Source organism: Chanodichthys erythropterus, chromosome 13 (genome assembly GCF_024489055.1).
Source record: "Chanodichthys erythropterus isolate Z2021 chromosome 13, ASM2448905v1, whole genome shotgun sequence".
NCBI lineage: Eukaryota > Metazoa > Chordata > Actinopteri > Cypriniformes > Xenocyprididae > Chanodichthys > Chanodichthys erythropterus.
Genome location: NC_090233.1, coordinates 10,060,716 through 10,087,059, shown reverse-complemented (window position 1 = coordinate 10,087,059; position 26,344 = coordinate 10,060,716). Strand labels below are relative to the sequence as shown.

The window sequence follows — 26,344 nt, the reverse complement described above, 5'->3', positions numbered from 1 at the left end:
CAAAAACACAGAGCACACTCAGAATCTTCCCTTCCGAAACAAAGTCACATTGATGCAACATTCTCATCTAGTGTGCTAAACCCCAAAACCATGGCACTAAGCCAGGGATTTATTCCCACCTCCACATGACTCTTACCATGGGTGACTCCAGAGAAGGAGAGTGTCTGACCACCATCCAGGTGTTTGGTTACAGAACCTGAGCTTTGCAGGGAAAGAGTGTACAATAGAGAAAGAGTGCTGTCCATCAAGTTGTCCCTTGAAAACCCTCAGATATTACCTGATTTGAAGGGAATTTGACCATCCCTTCAGCCCTTCTGCTTCATGGAAGAAAGAAAGTGGTAGCTGAGTACCTGTCCTGCTTCTCTGACTCTTTGCAGCTAGGAGAAGCCTAGCTTTTGGGCTGAATAGCACTGGACACACATTACATCCCTGTTTCCCCTCCATACAGTACATTGTATGAGCAGAGTCCTTGGCACAAATTCTCAGCAAAGACCATGGCAACAAGTCCTTGGCTCAGACCAGTTATGAACGCACCATGCCAGGACCTGATAGGCTTTGGCCAGTCTGAGCCTGTTTTCTCCCAAGGTTTTTTTTTTTTTTTTTTTCCTCAATTTCTGTCACCTGATGGAGTTTTATTTTCCCAAAAACAAAAAATAACCTGAACCCAACAGCAAGTAATCTTTTTAGTTTATGTCTTTCTGTGACAAAAGCTTGGCCATTAACAACAACTTATTCATGTAAAACTGGCATTTGTCTGCATTCTGTGTCAAACCACAGATTTCCAGTCTTTTTATAGGCTACACTGTAAAAAATAAATCTGTGAAATAACAGCAGCTCATTACCTGGACATTATCCAGTAATTTTAAAGACATTTCTATTTACCCTAAATCACAATGCAGTGCAAAATTCTAAATATAGGTAAAACACCTGTGAAAAATAAATACAGAAAATTCCATTAAACTAATATAATACATTGTGCCCTATTTTCACAGATCTTTTACCACATGTATCCGTTTATCATGACACTCTTTGTCAGGTGCATGGACAATGATGTCATTTTAAATGTTTAGTGCTGGTATACATGGTTTATCCGAATCTGCTCTCCATTCACTATGTTGCATTCACATTTTCTGATCTCTCCCCCCTTCTTTTAACACAAGATTCACTGTCTCTTTTACCTTCATTTCTGAAGTGATGTGCATTGCTGCCATCTGCAGTTCAACACGTTCGCACTGTGCTGCAATTTCTATAGTGCGAGCAAGAGTCAGATCTATTCCAGCAATTCTCTGCACACTTACTGAGACCTGCGCTGACTCAAAGCTGAAGCTCTTATTTGATTGTCTTTATCAGCTCCAAAATCACAATTTTCAGCTCTGTGTGTGTGTGTGTGAGAGAGAGAGAGAGAGAGAGAGAGAGAGAGTGTGAATGCTCTTTTATAGATTTGCACCTCTGAGCTTTCTGAATTCTGAGTTCCAGCATCCAAGAGAACCTGCTGATCCTTATGGATACTTGGAATTCTTTCAAAATAAACATAGCAACATAGCAAAATTCTCACAACATCCAAGGTTTAGATCCAGAATAAAAAATCAGAATATGTAAATTATTTAACACATCTGATGGGTTGTTTTTAACCCAGTGGTTGGGTTAAATGTTCGCCCAACCTGCTTGGTAGTTTTATTTAACTCAACTATTGTTTAAAAATTACTGTTATGCTTGCTTAAAATGAACACAAAATATGTTGGAAATTAACTTTTATTAGCATGTTTAATAAATGAACAGCATGACAAATAATTAAATAAAACTGCCCAGCGCGTTGGTCAAATATTTAACCCAACTGCTGGGTTATTTTACATTTTCAACCCAATTTGGGTTGTTTTTAACCCAGCATTTTTTAGAGTGTATGAAAGTAATGCTTTTTGATTCATGTTTCTACAAAATGAGCATAATGTGTTTTTAAACATATTATTATTATTTGTTTTTGGAAATAGGCTTTCTTCCTTGTTAAAAAAGAAGAAGAAAGTTTTCAGACATGTGAAACAATGACAAAATAAAGGACATAAATAAATAAATAAATAAATGCTCAGGTTTGCTGAAAAGGTATAAATGATTTACTGGACTATAAGTTGGCAATATCATGGGAGAGAGTTAACAGGAAAAGGAAAAACAGAAAATAAATGTCAAATATGATTTGGGGGTAGAGGGTTAAATAATAAATAATTAAAGGGTTAAATAAGGGAATAAGCAAAAATAAATAAAAAGGGTAAAACATGTTCTAGGCAGGGACGGATTAGCCCCATAAAATATTAAATATTAAAATATGCCCCTTAAAATGGGCACATATTCACGCTTATACTCTTATAGTATCTGATATGTCGAAAAAGCAAAGCGTTTAGTTTCTTGTCACTTTCATTATGCTACATCAAATGTAAATTACGCTATCACATATTTTCCATTCAAAAAAACAAAATGTATATTTATATTTATATGGAATATGGATTTTTATATATTTATATTTTAATGGAAAATATGTGATAGCCTAATATGTATAAATTGAGTAGCTTGCACTGTAGGATATTACTATGGGTCGTTCAACATTCCTCTAAAACAGTTGTCAAATATTATATATATATATATATATATATATATATTTATATATATATATATATATATATATATATATATATATATATATATATATATATATATATATATATATACACACACACACACACACATATATATATATATATATATATATATATATATATATATATATATATATATATATATATATATATATATATATATATATATATATATATATATATTTATATATACACACACATTTTGAGTGCTTAGCAAGAACAACCTTAAAATGTAACTTTTGAAGCTTTTTGAGGATGAGTTTAAACTCTTTTATGCAAAAAGAGAGAGATGGGATAAAGGAAATAAAGGAGTCATCTGTATAGCATTAAAAACATTTGGTTGTGCAAGAGTGGTTTATGGCAATGTAGAAGGAATGACACAATAGGCCTTCTATCTCAGCAAAGAACTGGATACTCTGCTGCTCTCAATAAATCATTTTTTATAATAGGAAAGCATGATTCTGCCAATTATGATTCAGAGACTTTGTGAGGAAGCTGATAAATGAGAATTCAAAAGAGGAAGAATCCAACACAGAGAATAATTAAAACCTCTTGGTATCAATTAATAATTCTTTTTAAGTATATAAAAGTTATTTTCAACTATTTAAAAGAAATACATGGGTTCCCACTCCTTTCATATATCAACGCTTCACACTCCATCCAGTAGGTGTCGAAAATCCACCAATAGTTGCACAAAACGTAGTAGTAGAAGAAGAAGACATCGGCGCCAAATTTCAACGTTCAGGGCGGAGTTTGGTGTCACTTGCTGGTGTATAGATTTTATTCACTAATAATTAAGTCTTTTTTAAGTAGTTGTTCTACATGTCAAATCGTTTGGAAACTCCTGCGACATTTTGCGCCCTGTGAATCGAAGTGTCATGCCGGTGGACAGTTAATATTACGCGTCGCGTTGGACCAAACTAATAAACGTCAAAAATGTGGAATAACGTCGAGCTTCTGCTGAACGAGGACACTAACACAGTCCGACTGTACAGCGATGCTGCACAAGAGTCCGGAAACGCTTTATATCAAGTGGATACCTTGGTTAAAATCTCATCCTCCGAAAGGGTTAGCAAAAACTGTATTTGTTGCTAATTGCAATAACAAAAAGTAACGTTACTGTCATATTTGGTAATGACAGCTTGGGTTTAACATACCTTGCATTACGATATCAATATATGTGTGATAGTTTTGGCATTGTTGATACCTTGTTTTGTGTTTTACACTGAAATTAATATTGTTTCTATATATCTGTATTTGTAGTCTATTGTTTGATTAAAGATAAAATAATAACTATGATTATTGTTTCTTTTCCTTTTATCATCATCATTATCATTATAGTTATTGTTGATTTATGCTCCAGGTACTGTCTAATCCAAAGGTCTACGCCTCCTGTACTCCAAACTGCTGTATTGTTGTTGCTGACACTGCAGTGGTTCTCTTTGATCCTGGTTTCCAGACTGTTCTGATTCACCTGTATTTTGGTAACACAAGCTGTATTATGCACAGTTAATATTAACTGTCCACAGTATTGTTTACAAAATAAGGAAAACCTATATCTTTAATTGTTCTCATGTTTGATTCAGACTCCGTAGTAGACGCAGTTACTGCTTGTCCCCAAGGACAGTTTCTTCTGGTTGGAGAGAGAAATGGAAGTCTACACATCATCTATGTTCCTCTGAAAAAGACAGTGCTGACCAAAGTAAGCTGCAATAAATGGAATTGTATTCATTGGTAGTCTGACTCTAATAACACAGAGCTGTTGAGATAGTTAAAGTTGACAAATCCGAGTGTAATGGCTTCTCGAACAAGAAAAAGGCGGGACTTGATTTTGTCCATCGGGAATCCTTTGGAACGTTGTGGCTTGCTATTGCTGTGATGTCATGTGAGTGACAGGTAGTCCCGCTTTCGCGTAAATACGTTGTCAGAGAAGAGATGAAGCTGGAAGGGGAAGTTGTTTTTTATTTAAAAATTACAAGGGCACATGAATAAAAAAAAAAAAAAGTGCACAGATGTTAAAGGTGCAATATGTACGATTTTTGCAGTAAAATATCTAAAAACCACTAGGCCAGTGTTACATATTTTGTTCAGTTGATTAAATCGTGAGAAAATTGCAGTTTTAACCAAGGCTCTGGGACGTGTGAGGAGTCGCCTGTCAATTGCGTCATACCCACGTTACCCTCGGTTTCCAGTTTTATTTTGTAGAAACCATGGAAACACCAAAGACGCTATAATATTGACTTGTTTTAATAGGCAAGGGAACAACTGTTTGGCTAGGTTTATAGACAGAAAACGAATTATTGTTATATAGCTCAACACATTTAGTCTTATTAAATCTAGTTTTCCTGATTTTTTTGCGAGTACCATGCTTTACCATGCCTCAGAGAAAAACACTATTTAGTGAAGTAGCTAACATAGCATAATCAGATGCAGCTTTATTTTTAGTAACCGTAATACAGCATTTTCTTTATTATACATTTAGTGTTGCTTTCGTCAACGAAAATTATGACTAAATATCGTCTTCAATGAACCTTTATCACGTGACGAAAATGAGACAAGATGCAACGTAAATGCTGGTCATGTGACGATGACCATAATTAAATGTATAATGCAATATTGTTGACGAATAAAAACAAGACTAAATGTGGTTAACAAAATAAAAACTATGCTAAAATGTCTCTTCATTTTCGTTAACCAAAACGAGAGAAGACAAAATGTTATAACATTTAATTTCGTTTAGTCGCGTTATTATTATTTTGCAGTGTTTCTGTTTCCTGTGTACTATACTACTATACTATATTGACTGCGTTAAATAGAATTGCATTACTAAAAAGAGACTAAAATAAATCTTTCATTGACTAAAATGTCATCAGTTTCCGTAGACTAAAACTATACGAAAATAGTCATGGATAATAAAATAAGACTAAAATGCTCAGACTTTTAGTCGACTGAAACTTGTCTAGACTAAAAAGAGTATGAATGTGACTAAAACTAATAAAAAGTAAAATGACAGCTTGACACAAAGACTAGACTAAAACTAAAATTAAAACAGGCCGCTAAACACAACACTACATACAATACGTTTTAAAATTAATTGCATGCCATTTATCAACACAAGACATCCAGTATTTAATATGATATTCTAAAATCGATCTATCTTACTGCAGTGTGTCTCAAACAAGTGTCTCACAGCAGCCGCCGAGCGAACGCACAGAGTAATGTTATAACATAATTTTCAACCCTCTCAAATGTATCTAATATGATAAACAGAGATGTGTTACATCATACTCGTGACCGCATAAGCGTAATCGGCGCCGGTGACTGTGTCATAATAAAAGATCTGCTGCTTGTGAGGCGTGTGTTGTGCTCCAGCGGCCTCGTTCAGCTCCCACAACACTCGGTCCTGCTCTGCTTCATACTACAGTAACGTTAATAATTGCATCCATGAACATGATTTCTTCCCGAGTCCTATCCCGATTGTTTCCACCGGTTGCGATGTGAAGACCACATGTCCCAATCAATGTTCCCTCTAATTTTATTTCCAGCTGAGCAAAACTTTTCTCTGTTGAGCGCACATTTTGGCCGCCTGAGCAAAAACATACTTTATATCAAACCTGTACAATGAACGTAAACACACACACACACACACACACACACACACACACACACACACACACACAAAAAAAAGTTTTATCATGCAACTGTAACATTTAACTTCAATGTGCCGTTTCTATTTTATTTGACCCTTGATGTAACTTGATTTATTAAATAATATGTTTGAAAACAAGCAGTTCAGTCACTAAATTTAGCACATTTTAGGTTACTTGAGAATTTTTCACATTGCTGTATTAACTGTACGTCTTTACCAAGAAATTCTATTAAAAAATCATTTCTGTCCTCCTGCAGGACAGTTTAATTCTTTATAATAATATAATATGAGCAGTTACAATGATGGTTTGGAACAACCATAATGTGTTTTTGTACAGTCAATTATTAGCAACAGACAGTGTTATACCATCAAAATTACATGTTTACTGCTTATGAATTTCCCAAATTTTATATAACAGGAGGTTTCAAGATTTTTCATGGCAAGGAGCTCTAAACAATCCCCTTGTGAGATAATTTTTTTATTAGGCTTAAATTATAATATAATAAAATATAATATTTAAGTATTTAAACTGATATACAGTATTATATCAGTTTAAATGCTTCCATTTGTTTTAATATATTATATAGTGAAAACAAACGTAAGCATTTAACAGATCTGATAGCTAAATATTTTTAAGAAAAGTGGACGTTAACTCTTTTATAGTTATCTAAATATCCCTGAAACCCACAGCACCACCACACACAAAAATCTATTTAAATGGAGATATATTACTGATGTATTTTGAGTTTGCAAGCTACACCTGTGGTGGGTGTGTGATTGTAAATGTCTCAGAGTTTTGTTAGCATTCTGTGCCCATCATCTGTTATTTCCACCACTTTTCATTAAAACATGACGTTTTATTTCACATTTCTTTTCGTTTCGCGTTGCCTCTCGTATTGATGTAATTTAGTCCGCAAACATTACAGTATTCTTACCACGACTGATTTGGCTCAGGGCCAGCCAGCTCACACACGCTCAATCGTTCTCTTTCTGTGAAAACTGTAAACCTCATTCACCGGTTCCAACTCTATAACGACAATAACTCTATATTGGTTGTCCAGAGCACTGCAATTATTTCTCATTTAAACTACTACAATCATTTTCACGTCTGTTCTTTGCGCGGCAATAATTTTTTCTGCGTGGCCGCGGCTTCAGAAGTGCGTGGCCGCGCACGGGCGCAACTTGGAGGGAACATTGGTCCCAATATTTAGCTCTCAAACTTGCCGTGATCAAGCTACGCCTTTGTTTTGAATAGGCCTCTAGCAACCACTAGCAGACAGAAATCCTACATACTGCACCTTAAAAAAAAAAAAAAATAATAATAATAAAATAAATAAAACTATATTTAGCAAATTGATTTCATGGTAACTTTAATCTTTTTCCAGACTCTGCGCCAACAAAACTCCTCTGATGGTGATGAGACAACCTTTAAGAGCCTAATTCTACATGAGACACCTGGTTCTAAAGGTGAGTTTATGTAAATACTAAGCAGTAAAATAAAGATGTAAACTTATACAACTTATATAGATGTGGCCACTGACAGCATTGCCATAGTCTGTACTTTGTACTTGTTAAATTATTATTAAAACATTTTCTTTCTTTTATGTTTTAGGAGTGTATGATCTCTTTTTTATTGTTGACAATGGTTTCCTACACACATCCAATGTGGCTTTGGGAAAAATACAGAGAGCGATTGAAAACATGGATCTAGTGGCTTTAAATAAGGTAGATGTTTCATTTAATCAAATGCTTCTACATTTTTTCACACATTTTATTAAAGGGTTCACCCAAAAGAAATATTTTTTTTTTCTTTCTTTAGTTACAAACCCTTACGTTGTTCCAAAACCTTAAAGGATTAGTTCACCCCAAAAATTCTGTCATTAATTACTCACCCTCATGTCACTCCAAACCCTTAAGACTTTTGTTCATCTTTGGAACACAAATGAAGATCTTTGTGATGAAATCTGAGCGCTTTCTTTCTGCTTCATGTGCTCTATGTATGTGATTTGATCAAATTAAATCTTTTAAATCATTTAAAAAATAATTAAACATGATTGTGTCTCTTCAGAATACTTGTATTAAACCACTCTATTCATATGTATTACTTTTACTATTTTTATGAACATTTTTGATGCATGACAGTATTGGGGGAATGGCCTTTCATTGGAGGAACAGGTCTTATTAAAAAATCTTCCTTTCTTTGTGTTATGAAGATTAATGGATTTGGAACAACATGAGTAAATTACATAATCAACATTTTTGCGTGAACTATCCTATCAAAATGACCTAAGCTGGTCATAGGTATGGTTGTCTCATGAGTTAGCCAGGAGAAGGTAAGATTGTAGGGCTGCATGATAATGACACAAATCATATTTGTCATTTATTCCCTTGAAATTGTAATTGCGATTATTAATTATGATTATCACAATTTACATTGAATGATGCTTTGAAGAGTTTTACCCCTTTGATTGAAGCAAGCATATTTTTATATGAAATAAACAAGCTGAAAACTGTATAGCATTAAGCCTCAAATGTCCACTATACATTGGTTGGGTTTCTTCTTCTTCTTAAAAAAAAAAGCATGGTATTTTAAATAATTTTTTGTTGTTGTAATTGTTTCTTTGAACGATTACATAATTGTGGCACCCATAACTGTAATCCTGATTAGAAATTCGATTAATTGTGCAGCCCTAGAAGATTGGTTATTTTGTTTATCTTACAGATCCAAGATGATATTCTTTTGAACTTCTGCTCAACTAAAGAGATTCATGAAGATGGTTGCATCTCAGCAGGTCTGGTCTGCTTTGGAAGCACAGTCCACCTTCTGATTGGGGTAACTTTGAGTCTATATCTCAAACTCAACTGCATGTTGTCTCTCTTCCCAAAAATTAGCTGATGCTTCTTTTTCTTCTGGCTTTCCAGCAAAATGATTGACATAATTTTTGATTTCTGAAAAGAAATTCAGGTGGTCACACTTCACATTTCATTCCATTGACTTCCATTTATACACTTTTTGCTACATCCCAGAGTTTTAAGTTTATTGAACTCTGACCTGTGAATTTGTATCACGTGCAGATGTGTGACCAATAGAAGATTCCACAGTGTGACCTCTTAGATTAAAAAAGAGGATGTTTTGTTTTATACATTTTTGCAATATTACTTGAAACTGTCTTTACTAACTGATAAAAGACTATTTATTAAGTGCACTGAAAGTAATAATATTAATATACATCGTCTGTGCACGAGGTAGGGCCTTAAAAACATCAGCCAATCGATTAACCCTCTGGCTTGTCAATCACTGCCGTGACGTTCCTTGTGAGAGACTAGCGCGGCTGCGCTCTCCAGTAACTTTCCACACTCCACAGGCGCCGCATGCGATGTTTTTGACCGGAGACAGGAGAAACAACTGCAGATTATGAGTTACCTGCGGTGAGTCCGACATAATGAATCCACTAACACGATACAGCGAATTCCGGTGGTAAACACTCGTGTTCCAATACTCGTGGCACGAGTTTTGGGAGGCGTTCCCTCGAAAGGAGGGGGGTTGTTCTTACACATGCGCTCATTTCAAAAACTCAGAAACAGTCTTTGGTTTCTCAGTCGACGAAAAGATCCTCTTTATCACCTTTAATTAACCGTACACAAACTTAAAATCTTCAGTGCTGCAGTAAAGTGAAGTAGATTGCATGTTTTGACATGTTTGATATATGTTGATTTTTTTTTTTTTTTTTTTTTTTTTTTTATGCTGTGGAGTGTGACGTCATATTGCAACCTTTGCAGTGTCCGTAAAAATGTTGCGTGCTTAAAGTGTAGTGTGACTAGCCTTACAGCAGTCAAGAATTGGTGGGGAAGGCATTAGATACATCAAGTACAAAAAGAAAACTAAGAATTGATGGCTTAAGTTCACTGCAACGATAAATCTTTTTTAAAAGACCTGCTTCAAATGTTAAACATATCTTTTGTTGAGGATATTGTCAAAGATATGGCCTTTAAAAGATCTTTTACGTACTCTTACTCATATTTATTGATTAGAGACCTAAAATGCATTTTCAAATTAAATTTCATTATCATTCCCTTTCCATGACTTATACAGCGAAGTGACCCTAACTCCACTCACAAATTGAAATGTAGGAGCTGTAAGTAATTTCTTCACCTGTATCTTTATGACAGGCGGATGGTGCTAATGTTCTTTCACTTTGGACCATGGGTCCTGGGCAGACTTCACTGTCTCTCACAAAACTCCTTGACTCTGCTTTAATGTCAGGTACTAAATGTGGTTTTGCTATGTGTACATTGATTATTACTAAATATGAAGTGTGTTAACAAAGCTTTAAATAAATGAAAATATTCTTTTTGTCTATTCAAGTGGTGAAGAAGATTCAAGTTGTGGATAATTTGATGTATGTCCTAAACGAAGAGGTAAGGCCTTCTGGAAACTGATGTTGATGCTAGTGATGCACCCAAATTAAAATTCTTGGCTGATTTTCTGGGTTTTAGTCTGTAATGATAATTAGAAGATACCTTGCTGAGTTTTTTTATGCCGGTTTCTTGGTTGATTTAGGCCTGTTGTGGACCTCTGACTCTCAAAAATATTCATATTCTGTGCAGACAAATCAACCTTTCTATTAAGGGGCACAATTCACAATTGATTTTCAGGGGCATTTTACCTTTTATAAGGGTGATTTTTCTAACATTATATGTATGCATCAACTTTTGCCACATCTGAGACTAAATCCAATTCCATTACAATAATAAGATATTGTAAGGCTGTTATTAATCAAATGAAATCAATATCCTTAAAATCCATCTTTGCACTACAGAGGTGGCATAGAAATGGCATCTGAAGTGACATTTAGATGTATTTACACAGACTGTTCATTGTTTACCAAATGATTTTGTGGGTGGACCTCAGACCCTCTAAGGCAGGGGTGTCAAACTCAGCTCCTGGAGGGCCACTGTCCTGCAGAGTTTAGCTCCAGCCCTAATTAAACACACCTAATGAATGCCCTCCAGGAGCAGAGTTTCACACGTGCTCTATGGTGATCTAGGGAAGGCGTCCCTGGAAGAAGTAATGTAAATAAAAATGTCTTTATTGACTTGGACCTGTAATGTCACTTTCCACATTACATTCACAGTGGTGTTTTTAGGAAACCGAACAATTTGCTAACCAATCAGATCTCAAGGTACCGCCCAAAATTCCTCCATAATCAGTCAGACAGTCAGACCATTTTTATAATCGATCATTGATGTCACTTTCGAGTATCTGGGTACTCTGGGTGCCCATCCCTAGTAAACAGCATAATGTAGAATTGAGTACTGGCCCACTTCAAGCACTGCCGTCACAGTCATATTTCAGACTGTCCTCATTCAGTTTATTACTTGAATGCTGCTGTTAAATCGAGTGCTGCCAACTCTGGCTAATCCTGAAGTTAGCATTACACTGGTTCCCTCAAAAAAAAAAAGTAAAAAAAAAAAGGATTTTTCAATGGGCTTTTGAATTATCACAAAAATAAGCTCTGTGATCAACAAAAGTTTGATACTTAAGATTTGTCCATCAAGATTATTTTAACAAAGATAAAATAATGAAATAAAATAAAGTGAAATATGATTGGTCATATTGTCCACCCATACTTTTTTTCTTTTGTTTTTATTGTGGAGTGTGATCCTGCCTGAAAAAAATCTATATATTATCACACGTCCCCACAGTCAATGATAGCATTTTAAATATCACTGTAAATTATGACTGGTTATAATTGCATAAAGCATATCTGCATATCAAAATAATTTTGATTAGTCAAAAGTGAATTATGACTAGTGAAGCTTGGGGAATTAAATGTTAAAATGGCTTGCTATAATGTGTCCGCTCAGTTGACGATATCCATGACGTCATTAAAGATATATCAGATGGAAACTTGACTAGTCTGTGTTTTTTCTGATATCTCGAATCATCTTGAATCATCAATCCTCAGGCCATACAGCGCAAACATGATGTTGATGCTATTTTAGTTTCTTGCATGTCATACATTAGGCAGATGCTGTTTATAGAACTTTTGTTCTTTGTTGAATTTTATATGAGCCTAAAGATAACATTGGCAGTTGTCATAGCTCGTGGTAGTTGTTTTTATTTATGAAGTCCTTCCTAAGAGGTATAGGAGATGACATACAAGTTTTCGGCTTTTGTCTAGCTGAGATTTAGCAGCAATTCAGTTAGCAAAATTGTCAATAAAATGACAGTTAGTGCATTTTGCTGTTTCATATAATTTGTAAGTGTTACAGAGAACTTTAAAAATACATTAGTGATCTGATCCGATCACAGTGTTAAAAAAAAATGGCCACCGGCTTCAAATATCCTGATCAGAGCACCACTAATTTGTATATAAAATATTCTTTTTCTTTCTAGGGCATGCTCAGCTTGTTGGACATTCACTCTTTTGTCATGCTTTGTTGCTGGCCAGATCAATACATTGTTGATTTCCTGCTGATATCAGAGGGAAACTCTTCATCTATTACACAGTAAGTGTCTTATTTGACTAGGGTTGGGAACCGAGAACCGGTTCTCAGTTCCGGAACTGGTAGTGTTTTTTTAAAAGAACCGGAACCGTGCAAGATTTCTAAGTTTCGGTTCTGAAAGCAGTCCTGGTGTGATGGGTGGGCGAAGTGCAGGGAGTGTATCCTTTAATAGAGACATCTCACCTTGTGAATATTATAGCAATGAATGCACTGAAAAGCCCTCGCGCTACGCGTATACGTCAGATTTCAATGCAGAGAGAAAGGGATGCATAAAGCTGCACGATTAATCTTTAAAAGATCGCGTTCTTGATTTCATCACCCACATGATCTAATTCCCAAATGACAACGATTCACCCTTGTATATTAAACCTTTGACAAAAATAAAATCATGACATTCAAATCTGCGTTCGCGTTGCAGCAGATCTAGAGAGAGTTGTCATGTTTAGACATAAACAGCTTCACAAACAATCTTTTCAAACACACAGTATCATTATTTCTGTGTGACACATATTCCAGTTATAACAGAAGTATTATTATTAGATAGAAGTATATTATTCAGATAGAAATGCTGATGTTACCAATCAAAATATAATAAATTACCTTCTGAAAGTAACTGGAATTCAAATAATGACTGTATCGATTGCATTGTCATGCCACTAGGTGGCAAGAAATGACTGTTAAAAATGTGTCTATCACTGAATCATTCTTTCAGAAACAAATTAAGTCTTTATGAACCCAACTTACAAAGATATTGTTTCACCTGTCTGGATCTTACATGTGTGTTCAAGCATCTTATCTAATTTGTGGTAACACTTTACAATAAGGTTCATTTATGAACTAACCATGAGTAATACATTTGTTTATCTTTGTTAGTTAATAAAAATACAGCTGTTCATTTTACTTCACAGTGCATTAACTAATGTTAATACAACAAATATAACTCTTGATTTTAATAATGTATTAGTAAACAATGAAATTAACATTAACAAAGATTAATAAATGTAGAAATGCAGTTCATTATTAGTTCATGTTAATGTAAGCCTAGTTAACTGATGTTAACTAATGAACACTAAGTGTTAGCGAATATGAGATTATCAGTCTGTTGAATTAATTTTACAAGAATCATATGATTATGATTCCCAACCCTATATTTGACTTCTTTTTGTAAGAAATACAGAGACGGGGTGCTTGTCTTTCATGATTAATCCACACATTGACAGATAAATGTGTCTTTTGTTTTAATCAGGCAAGATGACAACAGCATGAAAATCATGACCTTGGTAGCTGAAGAAAACAAGGTGTGTGTGTGTGTACAGTATGTATCACTGAAAATATATACCGCTGAAAATATAGTTTTATTTCTCACTTGTGTTCTTTATCTATGTCAAGGGTCATGCTAGGAAGCTTGTGGTTCAGTCCCTGCCTTCGATGGAGGTTTTCTACTCACTAGAAGTTTCTTCTGAGTCTTGGTTGATCCAGAAGGGAATCAATATGGTAATTATAACAATGCATATTAACAGTATGGAAATATACGTTATGTAATGTAAACCGGTAACATTTGTTTCTAATGTTCAGTGGGTTGTCCTTAAAAAGTTTTTTGCCATATTTTTTTAGGGGATATACTGGTTGAAATGATGAACCTAAAATTGGAGTATTTTTCTATCGTGATTATGCTCGTGTTTCTTGGCTGAATCTCAAATGTCTGTGCTTTGGATGTAACTGTACACAAAAATTACAAAAGTGGTATATTTTCAGCACAACAGGGGGGGGAAATAAATATAAAGTTGCTTCTTCAAATTTCTGGAAATCCGTTTAAGTCTGACTGCTCTGATCGGATTTCGTATAGCTTTTTTTTTTTTTTGCCTATGTCAATTCCTCACTCCACCAAAGCAGATAATCTGGAAAAATAGTGCCACGGGACGCACAAAACGGATCTGAAGAGTTGCGATACATGGTTTGGACAGTCAATCATTTCGATCCAATTCCAAATGGATACACAAACAAGTTTGTATTTAATTTCTAGAGGCCACTGTTATACTGTTGAATGACAACAGATCCTTTGTGTCTAGTGCTGGAGTGGCTGTGGGAGCAGGAAAAACTACTTGTAACTATCGATGTGGAATCTTTGATGACCGATGCTTTCAATAATTGGTTACCAATGCAGATTTGTCTTAAAACCAATATACTTGTTGACCTCTAAAAGAAACAATACTTAAATATTTATGCCGGTTAATAAATTTCTACCAGTATATCGTCCACCCCACCTGCCCTTGATATCTTGTATTGAAGGGAATTCATAATTCAACTCTCTTCCTCAGGACACAATCTATTTGCTGGAGGGAATTTTGGCGAACACAAAGAGGTGACTAACAGACACAGTCTATAAATATTAAGGGGAATGAAGTTTTGCATTTATGTTGTGATGTTAATATGTTGTAGTGAATTCATCACATTTGAGGATAGCCAGAGACGCAGATTAATGATTTTTATGTTTTAAAGCAGCCCTGAAGATCCAGTGTCTACTGTTGTGATAAGATGCTTCACAGAGGCGCTGCCAGAGAACAGGTACTCTCTTGAGAACATAAGTAATATTGATTATAATTGAACTGGCAGTTTAATTCTGATTTGGTTTTAATTGTATTTTAGTTTCAGAAAGATATTTGTAATAGATTCAGCTGAAAGAATGCACTGCTTGATTTTAATGCTTGTTTGGGTGGTTTTGCTCTTTAAAGTACTTAAATACTTAAAGTAAATTAAATTACACTTTTCTTCAGGTAAGCAATTACTTCATATTGTTTTCAGTGCAGTACTTTGTACACTATTTCTCTCTCTGTTTTCTCCAGACTGAACAAACTTCTTTATAAGTACAAGTTTGAAGAAGCAGAGAAATTTGCAAAAGCTTTTGGGCTTGATGTTGAAGTAAGACGTTGGTAAAGTTTCCATATCAACATATCCTATATAAAAGAATTTTCATGGTAAGCTGATAAGGTTTCTTTTTGTTTGTTTTAGCTGGTGTATAAGGTTAAACTGAATGTTGTGCTGGAGAAGCTCATCTCAACATCAAGCAGTGATCAAACCCTTGAGTGGCCCGAGCTCATTGATGAGGCTAAAACCAATCTTATGAAGATCATGGTAATGTTCAGCATTGCAACAAATGTAAATGTGCAGGGTTTCATGTGAGACATGTGAAACTAATAACAATACTATTATTCCATTTCAAAAATATGTACAGTATGTTGTACTGTTGGCATGCATATGAAAATTTACTGATATTAAACGGGTCATGACACAAGGAATCAAACTTTTTTTGACAGAAGTCATCATTGCTGCTACTCTACCTTATTACTTTTGTAACCCACCCAGCAGTGATGAACAGTAGAGCTGTGGAATATAATAGTTTTTACGATGCATTGCGATATTTCACAAGATGAATAATATATCTTCTTCTTTTAAGGCAGTCATCCTATGTGATATATTGTGAATGTTTAACACTTCTCAAATATCCCACAGGATGAGCAGTTTGTGGTGCAATACTGCCTTACTGCTTCCTGGCCTACTCTCAGCATAGCTGAGGAGATGTTAAGTTACACCTTGAACCGCTTCCCGTGCTGCCAGATCCAAACAGCCTTGGCTAAGCTCGCTACCTTCGCCAGCATGTATGGACCCAACAACTTTGAGTACGTTCATCAGGCCAGTGATTACACCAATCCATTGAACTTTTTCTCAGTTATTAAAATGTCTGACATGGCTTCTGTCCACCCTAAGCTCTTAGCACTTTTGATTTTATTCACTTCATGTCCTACACATCCTTCTAGATAATTGTGTTTTCTACCTCCATTACAGGGGCATCTCATGGATTGAGTTTTTGAACAGCACAGATTATCTTAAAGACATCTTTGCTCTTCTGAAAGAGGGGAATCTTAGTGGAGCACAATATTTGTGGCTGCGACACGAGGTAAAACTTGAAGTATGGTTTGTTCTGTTGCTTCAGTATTTGACCAGGAACCTACCAATGGCTTGTGAATTGAGAATTTATTAGCCACAAGTATTTTTATACTGGCCTTGAATCTGTATTTTACATTTTCTGTATCTGTATTTAAATTTTTACATAGTAATTATTTAGCCAGTTTTCCCCTTGTGTTTACAACAAAGCACAAATCATTGTTATATACTCTAGCCCAGTGGTTCTCAACCTTGTTCTTGGAGAGCAATAGTGCTGTCTTATTGATTTTATGAAACAGTTCCATAAACTACAAAATTACATTTTCAGTTACATTTTAGGCACATAATTGATTTTTTTATTTTATTTTTTTTGCTTTGTGTCAACAAATTTCCCAGTGAAACCACAGCAGAACTGTTTTGCATCTCTGAGCAACTTTTGAAGTAATCAGTTTAATGAATGATTCAAGACATTCAGTGAATCAGCCATTTGAACGAATCATTTAAATGAATAACTCAATGGCGCAGCTCATTTATTTATACAGTGACTTGCTGCCACAGACTGGTGGTTTTAGTTTCATTTCATAAGTCCCCCTGTAGTCAATAATTGTATCCCTTTAAAACTCGCCTTTGATCACCAAAATGATATATTTTGTGAATTATTCCTGTGAAATTTTGTGAATATTCCTGTGAAAAAAATTCTTCATGCCTTAAAATAGCTTGAATGTAGCTCTACACCCTTGCTCCATTTAGTATACACCGATCTATGAATATGCAAATTAGCCCGGCCTCCACTCATACACCAGCTCAGAGATCCACAACTTACTGAGGTAAACTCTGTGTAGCTAATGTTACACAAACCATGTTCCCCCTTACCATCTCGGAGTCAGACAGCTGCCTTCTTAAAATCAGTATCCTTATACTATGCATCAAACACTTGCTTTATTTCTGAATGTACACAATTTTTTTAATATCATCAGAAAAAATACCAGGATAACCTGGCTTCTCTTGAGACTCCATTGCTTCACGGCATAGTAATGATATACCAGAGCCCACCTGTACGTTGATGTGGTTGGTTACAAGGTAGTTTTTAACGAATTGGGACAAATAAGAGTCTGTTAAATGTAAACTAAAAACTTAGTGAATGCAGTTTTAAATCCTTTTGTGATTTTTTTTTTTTTTACGCTTTTTCATTTTGGTAGAATGTTCCTCCATGTGGAGTTTCTACAATGAAAGAATTTTTGATTTTCTATACGTTTCTGATGGTATACTTTATTTTCTACTAATGTAAAAGTTGTTGCAGGTGCAAAAAAGCCAGTGTTTTCTAGACTTTTTAAATCACTTTGTTTTGAATTATTTTATCTGTTTTTATTGTTTACTGTAACTTAGTAAAGTTGTTGCTATAGGGTTTTTTTTCCATGATAATGAGTTTAAGTGGGTTTTTTTTTCCAGGGTGAGTTTGCCAGTGAATTTGATGAAGGCTGCCTGCATGCTTTGTTGGGCTCCATTTCATCAGACATCCCATCACAGGACCTATGTCTGTGGTTTAAGGGTGTTGTGGTCCCGTTTGTATGGAGAGTGTTGCCGAAAGGACAGGTATGAGGGCAGTCAATACACTTGATTTTAAACCACACCATTTATTCATATTGTCTTGGTGACCAGTTATATGTGACTTTGATTCACAACACCAGTTATCGGGAATAATTTTTGCTCTGTAAGGTGGATAAGAAAGGGTTTTGTGTGTGTATTTCTGTTATGATGCAGGTAATTAAAGGTAATTAAATCCAAGCAAAATGTTTTAAGGCAAACAGTTCTTGCATAATCTTACTGTTATTTCAAGTTTTCTTTTTTTGGTTGAAGATGGAGCAGTAATTTTTAAAATTAACTTAGTTGTGCTTCATATTAACACACTATTTATTTTTTAAATGTACACAGAAAATCCTCGCCAGGTGGTTGGAGCAGCGTGCAAGGAATCTGGAGTTAACTGAAAAGGTAGTTAACTTTGAAGAGTTTGAAATGTTTTCCAAAAAATGTGTAGTAGTATTTTGAAATACCTGGATATTACTTTCGAAATAAATTCAAAATTTCTAAACACAACCTAGCAAATAATTAGCCAGCCCATTTGTGACCCTTTCTGTTTCTAAAGTGTCATTTGCTGTTTTGACAGACGTCGATAGTCAGTGACATTATGTAGCCAAATCTGACTTTAAAAGGTGTAAAAATGTGTCTTGATGCATTCTAAACATCAGATGACTCATTTAATACACAATAATTGAGCCTTAACAAGAGTTTTAAACCAGCAAGGTAGTGCTTTAAAAGAACCATTTTTTTTTTTGTTGTTGTTGATGGATTTATTTTATTTATGAAGTTAAATACATGACCTAAGGTTCGTATTGGCATTACACAGTAAGTGACATTAACAAATTAAATGTATGATCGAAAAAAGGCATAACTGATGTATGTAGTCACAAAATCAGAGACCTTCCCCTCAACAAAATCCCTACTCCATTGGTCACTGAAGATACATGTTAATACCAGGTGAAATCTCAGTTGGTCTCAAATGCCACTTGAATTCTGATATCCTAGTGAAGCAGGTGCAGATGAGCCAAAGTAAATGCAAAGGCTCTCTTTCTCAGGTAGTTTGATTTATTTTATTAATATAATTTTTATTTTTATTTTCTTTTTTTATAGAGTGACTGGCCTCATAATGGACTGGTTCTGGCTGAACTTGGCTTGCCTTCCCTCTGGAGGTCTATGGGTTTGGTAAATGTCAAGTTTGTCCCCAATTTTTAATCTTTTTGAAAAGTACTGAGGATCTTATTCCTGGAAAGTCGCTGCGAGAAATCGTAGTACTGACCAGACCAATACATGTATCCTCAGATAAGAATTAAATTGTTTTTCAGACTGAAAACTGTGGAGCAGAAGAAGTGCAAAATCTGAGGTCACTAGTGGCAAACCTCCGACAGCTTTGTGACCTCTACACCAAATATAACTGCCACCTCTCACTGTCTGACTATGAAAGGGTGAGTATAAAGTTTAGATGTTCTTATATTTCAGTGGCCATAAAAGTTTTGGACACTTAAGCCAAAGATAAAAAATAAAAACAATAAAAAACTGAAACCAATAATAATAACGAAAGAAAACCTATTGTTTTTATTATAGGTATTGTTTGAACACTTCATCTGTGCATATGTTTTTATTTTGTATTTTTTTGACCTCTAAATGTTTAATAAAAATGTAAATACTGGACCTTCCAATGAAAACGACAGACTTCTCTGGTGATGAGTGCAAAATTTCTCTAATCATTTATTCCGCTTAAACCCTGTCCCTGCAAGCTTGTGTTCACCTGCCTCCATTTTTGAGTGTAACTGCCACATCTCAACATCCAAATCAACAACTGATGGTGGATAGGATACTTTTTTTTTTTTTTCTTGATAACGTGTTACAATACAGATCCATTGCTACTTCTGTTTCACTTAGTGTAATAGATGTTCTAGCACTTTTTGTTGCATTTGTACTGTATTGCTGCTTATTCTTTATAACCACTGAAAGTGTCTGGGCATCAGACTGTGAGTCAAAGAGATCTAGAGAGAAAGAGAGAATTTGCATTTTCATTAGCCTGTCTTCTGTTATATGGGCAATATCACACTCACAGTCATGCAATATGGATAAATGGTAAAGTCATTAAATAGTTCATTTAGTGACTGTATTAAGCTAGTCCCCCTCCCCACAGTTAAAATTCACTACTAAGTCAAAATGTTAGGAGAAATGTGATATTGCCAAAATAATGGCAGATGGGCTAAATGAAAATGCAAATTCACTCTCTGACAGTAGGTGGCAGAAATACAGCAGTTACCCCTGTACTTAAACCATCCTGCCAAATATCAGATCTCTTTCACTTACAGTTTGATGCCCAGACAAATCCACTCTGTTGTTTATAAATATAAACACAAGACAACATGTGTTCACAATACTAATACTAGTTTTTTTAAAACTAGTAAAATTTCACAGTCCACTCATTTTCTTTGTTTTTAGAATGGTTTCAGTTTTTGTTTTGTTAGTTTGACCCAGTGGTTCCCAAACTTTTTAGCTTGGAGTACCCCTTGAAGGGATTACCATCCTTCCGCGTACCCCCTCCCTTCCACTTCGACTGCAGTCACACCTTTACCATTAAGAGACAATATTTGCCCCCCTAAATTGATTTTCCAGTGCATTTTTTTTTTTTACTTTTCTGAATAACTTTATAAAATAAATACTGTTTTAAATAAAAAATGTTCAATAGAGAAATATGCAATGATGGTAAAACTAAGTAAAACTTTTAAATATTAAACTAAAACCACCAGTAGGTGGCAGCAAGTCACTGTTTTTATGAGTGAGTCATCGAGTCATTCATTCAGTAACGAAGCAAGTGGCTGTGAATGAATCATTGACTTTCACGATTCGTTCAAAGCCGCAGAATTGTTCGCGAAACACAGACGGGTGTTGTAGTTCTGCTGTGGTTTTCGTTAGAACTATTATTTCATTGCAAAATAGAGTAAATACGGACAGTACTGTGTTTAAAACGTACGTTTTATTTTTTTACCTGTTGTATAATGTCACGTTTGCAGTCATGTGGATATTTGGGAACAATGCATTCTTGCTCGTTATCATCATTAAATACAAGAACTCACACAAGGTATGTTTTTGTATTGGAGTCTTAAATCGAAATTAATCCATTATCTGTGTCTATGTTTGTTCTTCATGTAAGTGCTGAATCGCCACTTTTAGAAAGGTGCATTGTCGAGAACGACGGTAATTTAACGCGATTTAAGGTATTATTTTAAGGTAGAATTAAATGAACTAGCATTTTGCTCGCGCACCCCCTTTTGTCACCTCACATACCCCCCGGGGGTACGCGTACCCCAGTTTGGGAACCACTGGTTTGACCCATTGAATTTTTTTTAATATATCTGTAAAATGTTTTATTTACCTTTTGATTATTCATACCTGTATACAGAAATAAATCTCTCTTGTATGTAATGTGGCAGGGAAGCACACGTAGTATGGCCTTTCTGATGCTGGATAAGGTGCAGGCCCCGGAACTGATTCCTGCAGTAATTGAGAGCAGCATTCAACCTTATGCTCTTGAGAATGGATTGGACCTGGACCAGACCCTCTTACACTATATCAAGGTCACCTTTATTTTTCAAAAGTTTGGAAAATTGTTGTTTACAGCATTATTTTTAGATCTACTCTCGTTGCACCAGAGGTTTATAAAATATTTAAAATATATATTTTTGGAGGGTGAACTAACCCCATAAAATTATTCCTCAAAATAATTTACTCACCCTCAAGCTATCCTAGGTGTATATGACTTTCTTCTTTCAGTCAAACACAATCTGAGTTATATTAAAAAATATTCTGGCTCTTCCGAGCTTTATAATTCAAATCGATATTTTGAAGCCCAAAAAAGCACATCTATCCATCATAAAAGTAATCTACACCTCCATGGGGTTGATAAAGGCCTTCTGAAGCGAAGCATTTTTGTAAGAAAATGAAAAACATTCACGAGAGAGTTCTGGAGTATAGGGCTGAGCAAGCAATTAATCATATTTTTGATTTCAATTTCGATTTTGGCTTCCAACGATCATGGAAACAAGATAATCGAGGTAAAATGATTACTATACCGCTTCCTCTTTCATAGTGGTGTGCTTTCATTCCTCCCTAACTCAAACTTAACATCAAAAATCAGCTGAATAAGATGTAAAGATGTTAAGTGATGTAAAATGCAGTCTACTGTTGCTAAACTTGCTTGATATTAAACAGTGCTATTAAAAGTGCATTAAGCCGCGACAGAGACGCTGTTCCCTAGCTGGCCACCTGTGCACACGCTCAGAGACAGTGCAGAATGTGCGTAAGCAAAGTATACAATGGGCGTCAGATACGCGCCTAAACCATCAAATAGCCTACACACCAATACAAATGCTTTTTTTGGTAAGTATCCTCATAAACACAGTTGGTTATGTCTTCAGTGAACACTGAGAAAGTGTGCATGTGTAACAGTGGGCCTATATTGGGTCCGTGCAGCTCTTAAATGGACAGCAGCCAACATTAAAGGTGTCATTGAACATTTTTTTATAAGATGTAATATAAGTCTAAGGTGTCCCCTGAATGTGTCTGTGAAGTTTCAGCTCAAAATACCCCATAGATTTGTTTTAAATATTTTTTTTTAACTGCCTATTTTGGGGCATCATTAGAAATGCGCTGATTCAGGGCTGCTGCCCCTTTAATTGCTCACGCTCCCAGCCCCCAGAGCTCTCGACTCTATCATTGCATAAACAAAGTTTACACGGCTAATATAACCCTCAAAATGGATCTTTACAAAGTGTTCGTCATGCAGCATGTCTAGTCGTGTAAGTATGGTATTTATTTGGATGTTTACATTTGATTCTGAATGAGTTTAACAGTGCTCCGTGGCTAAAGCTAACATTACACACTGTTGGAGAGATTTATAAAGAATGAAGTTGTGTTAATGAATTAAACAGACTGCATGTTAAAATTACTCGTATCATGAAATAAGACTTTGATCATATCACCCACCAATAATCGTGTAGGAGTAGCGTAAGCTTAGGAGAGAGTAGACTCCTCTCGTGGTTCAAAAAATTAGGGCTGGGTAACAAACTCAAGCTTTGTGTCTTGTACATGGAAGTATGAATCGGTGTACTGATAAAAATGTATAAACAATGCAGAGATTTTTGTCAAGACCCCAATATGTTTGTATACAATATTAGGCATGTGACGGTATCACATTTTCATGTCGCGATTAATTGATGAAGCTTTTATCACGGTATACGGTATTATCACGATATTAAAATAAGTTGCAAAACCATTTTTGTCATAGTTTAACAGGTTTAAGAACTCTTTTTGTAATAAAACAAAAACAACTCTGACTGAAATTTTCAAACAGATTAAAATGCAAAAGAATTAGGCTATAAAGAACAACAGATAACACTTTTCTCTATTTAATGCATTAACTAAGATTGAGCAATAGCTACATTTGTTACAGAAAGTGTTATTTTTTGTTAATGTTAGTTTAGAAACACAACTGATCATTGTTAGTTTTATCTCAGGTCCATTAAATAAGTTATTTTGATTTTAGTAATGTTATTAAACAGTAACTAAGAAATTAACATTAATTAATAATAATTAATACTTTATAAGTATTTTTATTGTCAGTTTAATGATAATGAATTAACATGTTAACTAATAAAGCTGTTTGTTTTCAAAGTTTTACTGAACAATAACAAATAATCAGAACATTTCTAATCATTAGGGCATGTTGTAGTCCAGATTAAAATATAAAAATGTTTAGGTTTGAAAATAAATATCCTTTAAGTCTTTTTTAGTATTCAGTATTTGGTGCTGTGATGAACAACACTGAGATTACAAAAAAATGAATGGCTGTTTGAAGCATTTTAAAAACTTTACTAGCACAGTTACTTTGTTTGCACGGTTTCCGTGGTAACCGCTGCATGCTGCTGTTCCATCAGCGCCCTCTGCTGTCAGAGAGTGAACGCGCACTTTCATTCAGCTCGTCTCCTTGACTGGTTCCGCCATGTGCTTCTTGTGCACGTTGGGATTGTTTACATCTGAGCGCGTGTCCTTTTGATGCAGAATACAGCGGTGTTGTGCATTTTATACGATTGATGGGTAAAGTATTCTTAATTGCCTTATAAAAAATTAATAATTGGTAATAAATTATTATTTACGGTATTCTGAAGTGCCGACGATTACAATATCGTGCATATTCATTATCGCGATTTATCGCATTACAGAATATCGCCACAAGTCTGTACAATATACAGTACATCAGGTGGTCAGTGTTTTGTGACCAGGCATTTTTTAATGATTTGTAATTATAAAATAATTTTGATTTATTGTGCTATCATTTTATGTTTTGATAGTTTTGATGTGTTTCAATTTTAGGACCTGCTAGACTGTTGCAGCTCTCAAATCACCTCTCTCTTCACTGAATGGGAGGCCAAAGCTGTGGCTGTACTACACTGCATGACAGACACTAATGTAAGATCTGTTCATACATTTAACATACAGTGTACTGTTACATAGTATTACAGTGGATTTATATAAATGATTTATTAACTGACAATTAGTGATAAATTCTGGATGGTAGGGATCGGCAGATACTGCAGTGTCGATACTATTGTACATGTTTGTTTGTTTTTTATCACACAAAAAAAGACAAATCTAAATGGGACATTTTTATTATAATTGGTTTATTATATGATTGTTTATTTTAAATAATTCTATGAATAAAATGCTAGCTTTGAAATATAATTACTCAATTTGACTTAAACTTTGTGTATACATTTATCTCATTACAACACACTATTTTGAAGCATTCATAATGGCAGCAACTAGAAGTCAGTAATGTTCGATGAAAGCTGGCAATTTCAGTGTGAAGGCATACTGTCAAATTTACTTTAACTTCCTGTTTTTTAACCAAAGTAGATTATTTTGACAAAAGATTGTCTTTTTAACACGTTGTAGAAGGTGATGGATGCTGTGATTGAAATAATGTACAAGGCCGTGGTTCCCTGGAGTGACACCATTGAGAAACTTGTTCAGCAGCACTTGGAGAAGGAACATCCAAAGTGAGTATTGTGGTAAAACGTAGGCCCTTTCACATGACTTGTAAATGTTTCCCAATGCACCGAACTTACTATAGAGTGAGGCTTCAATGTTCACTTTGGTGGCACATTGTAACAGTACAAAAAAAAATAGGATTTCACAGTTTTCACTAAGTACGTTTACATACACTTTAAAAGTTTGATTTCAGTTGGACTCAAGTAATAATTTGACTTTTTGAAAATGTCATATCAATGTCATGCTTTCGTCTGATCGATATCATACTAGTCTGATTTTTGGGAATACCTGGGTGATGCAATTGTAGCTTGACTCCTTCCAGAATGTATACATATTAATTGGACTGCAAGTGTGTGTTTCGCAGTGTGTGTTGTGCACACACTGTGAAAGGTTTAACTTTCTTTTGTTTGATTATAACTGCTGTTGTACAGTACAGTCTCTGGGCATTTAATGATTCAGAAAAGATAAATTGTTGTCTGGCTAACTGAGATTTTGGTACAGAGACCTTTTGGGATCTATTGGAGCATTTGGACCCGCAAACAGTCCATCTGACGATAGACTTAAATGATTAGTTCACTTTCAAATAAAATTTTCCTGATAATTAACTCACCCCCATGTCATCCAAGATGTTCATGTCTTTGTTTCTTCAGTCGAAAAGAAATTAAAGGGATAGTTCACCCAAAAATGAAAATTTGATGTTTATATGCTTACCCCCAGGGCATCCAAGATGTAGAGGACTTTTTTTCTTCAGTTGAACGCAAATTATGATTTTTAACTGCAACCGCTGCCGTCTGTCAGTCAAATAATAGCAGTGATTGGGAACTTGAACAATAAGAGTCGAAAAAACTTCCATAGACAAATCCAAATTAAACCCTGCGGCTCGTGACGGCACATTGATGTCCTAAGACACGAAACGATCGGTTTGTGCGAGAAACCGAACAGTATTTATATAATTTTT

General features: G+C 35.0%; 1 protein-coding gene across 3 annotated transcripts in view; it reads left to right on the top strand.

The window, feature by feature from the left end:
• Positions 1 to 3,402: 3,402 nt before the first annotated feature.
• Positions 3,403 to 26,344, top strand: part of kntc1 (kinetochore associated 1) — a 63,270-nt gene continuing 40,328 nt past the window's right edge. For 2 of the 3 annotated variants that reach the window (XM_067406252.1, XM_067406251.1), the window contains exons 1-24: positions 3,403 to 3,713; positions 4,009 to 4,129; positions 4,232 to 4,347; positions 7,680 to 7,761; positions 7,907 to 8,019; positions 9,017 to 9,127; positions 10,465 to 10,558; positions 10,661 to 10,713; positions 12,695 to 12,807; positions 14,051 to 14,102; positions 14,194 to 14,298; positions 15,123 to 15,166; positions 15,307 to 15,369; positions 15,648 to 15,723; positions 15,814 to 15,936; positions 16,315 to 16,481; positions 16,648 to 16,759; positions 18,196 to 18,339; positions 18,679 to 18,735; positions 19,435 to 19,506; positions 19,647 to 19,766; positions 21,771 to 21,914; positions 24,709 to 24,804; positions 25,291 to 25,394. In XM_067406252.1, coding sequence (XP_067262353.1) covers positions 3,582 to 3,713; positions 4,009 to 4,129; positions 4,232 to 4,347; positions 7,680 to 7,761; positions 7,907 to 8,019; positions 9,017 to 9,127; positions 10,465 to 10,558; positions 10,661 to 10,713; positions 12,695 to 12,807; positions 14,051 to 14,102; positions 14,194 to 14,298; positions 15,123 to 15,166; positions 15,307 to 15,369; positions 15,648 to 15,723; positions 15,814 to 15,936; positions 16,315 to 16,481; positions 16,648 to 16,759; positions 18,196 to 18,339; positions 18,679 to 18,735; positions 19,435 to 19,506; positions 19,647 to 19,766; positions 21,771 to 21,914; positions 24,709 to 24,804; positions 25,291 to 25,394 — 2,414 coding nt within the window. In that variant the 5' untranslated portion in view covers positions 3,403 to 3,581. Of the gene's footprint in view, positions 3,714 to 4,008; positions 4,130 to 4,231; positions 4,348 to 7,679; positions 7,762 to 7,906; positions 8,020 to 9,016; positions 9,128 to 9,582; positions 9,724 to 10,464; positions 10,559 to 10,660; positions 10,714 to 12,694; positions 12,808 to 14,050; positions 14,103 to 14,193; positions 14,299 to 15,122; positions 15,167 to 15,306; positions 15,370 to 15,647; positions 15,724 to 15,813; positions 15,937 to 16,314; positions 16,482 to 16,647; positions 16,760 to 18,195; positions 18,340 to 18,678; positions 18,736 to 19,434; positions 19,507 to 19,646; positions 19,767 to 21,770; positions 21,915 to 24,708; positions 24,805 to 25,290; positions 25,395 to 26,344 lie in introns of those variants that run through there. The other variant, XM_067406253.1, reaches the window with a different exon arrangement.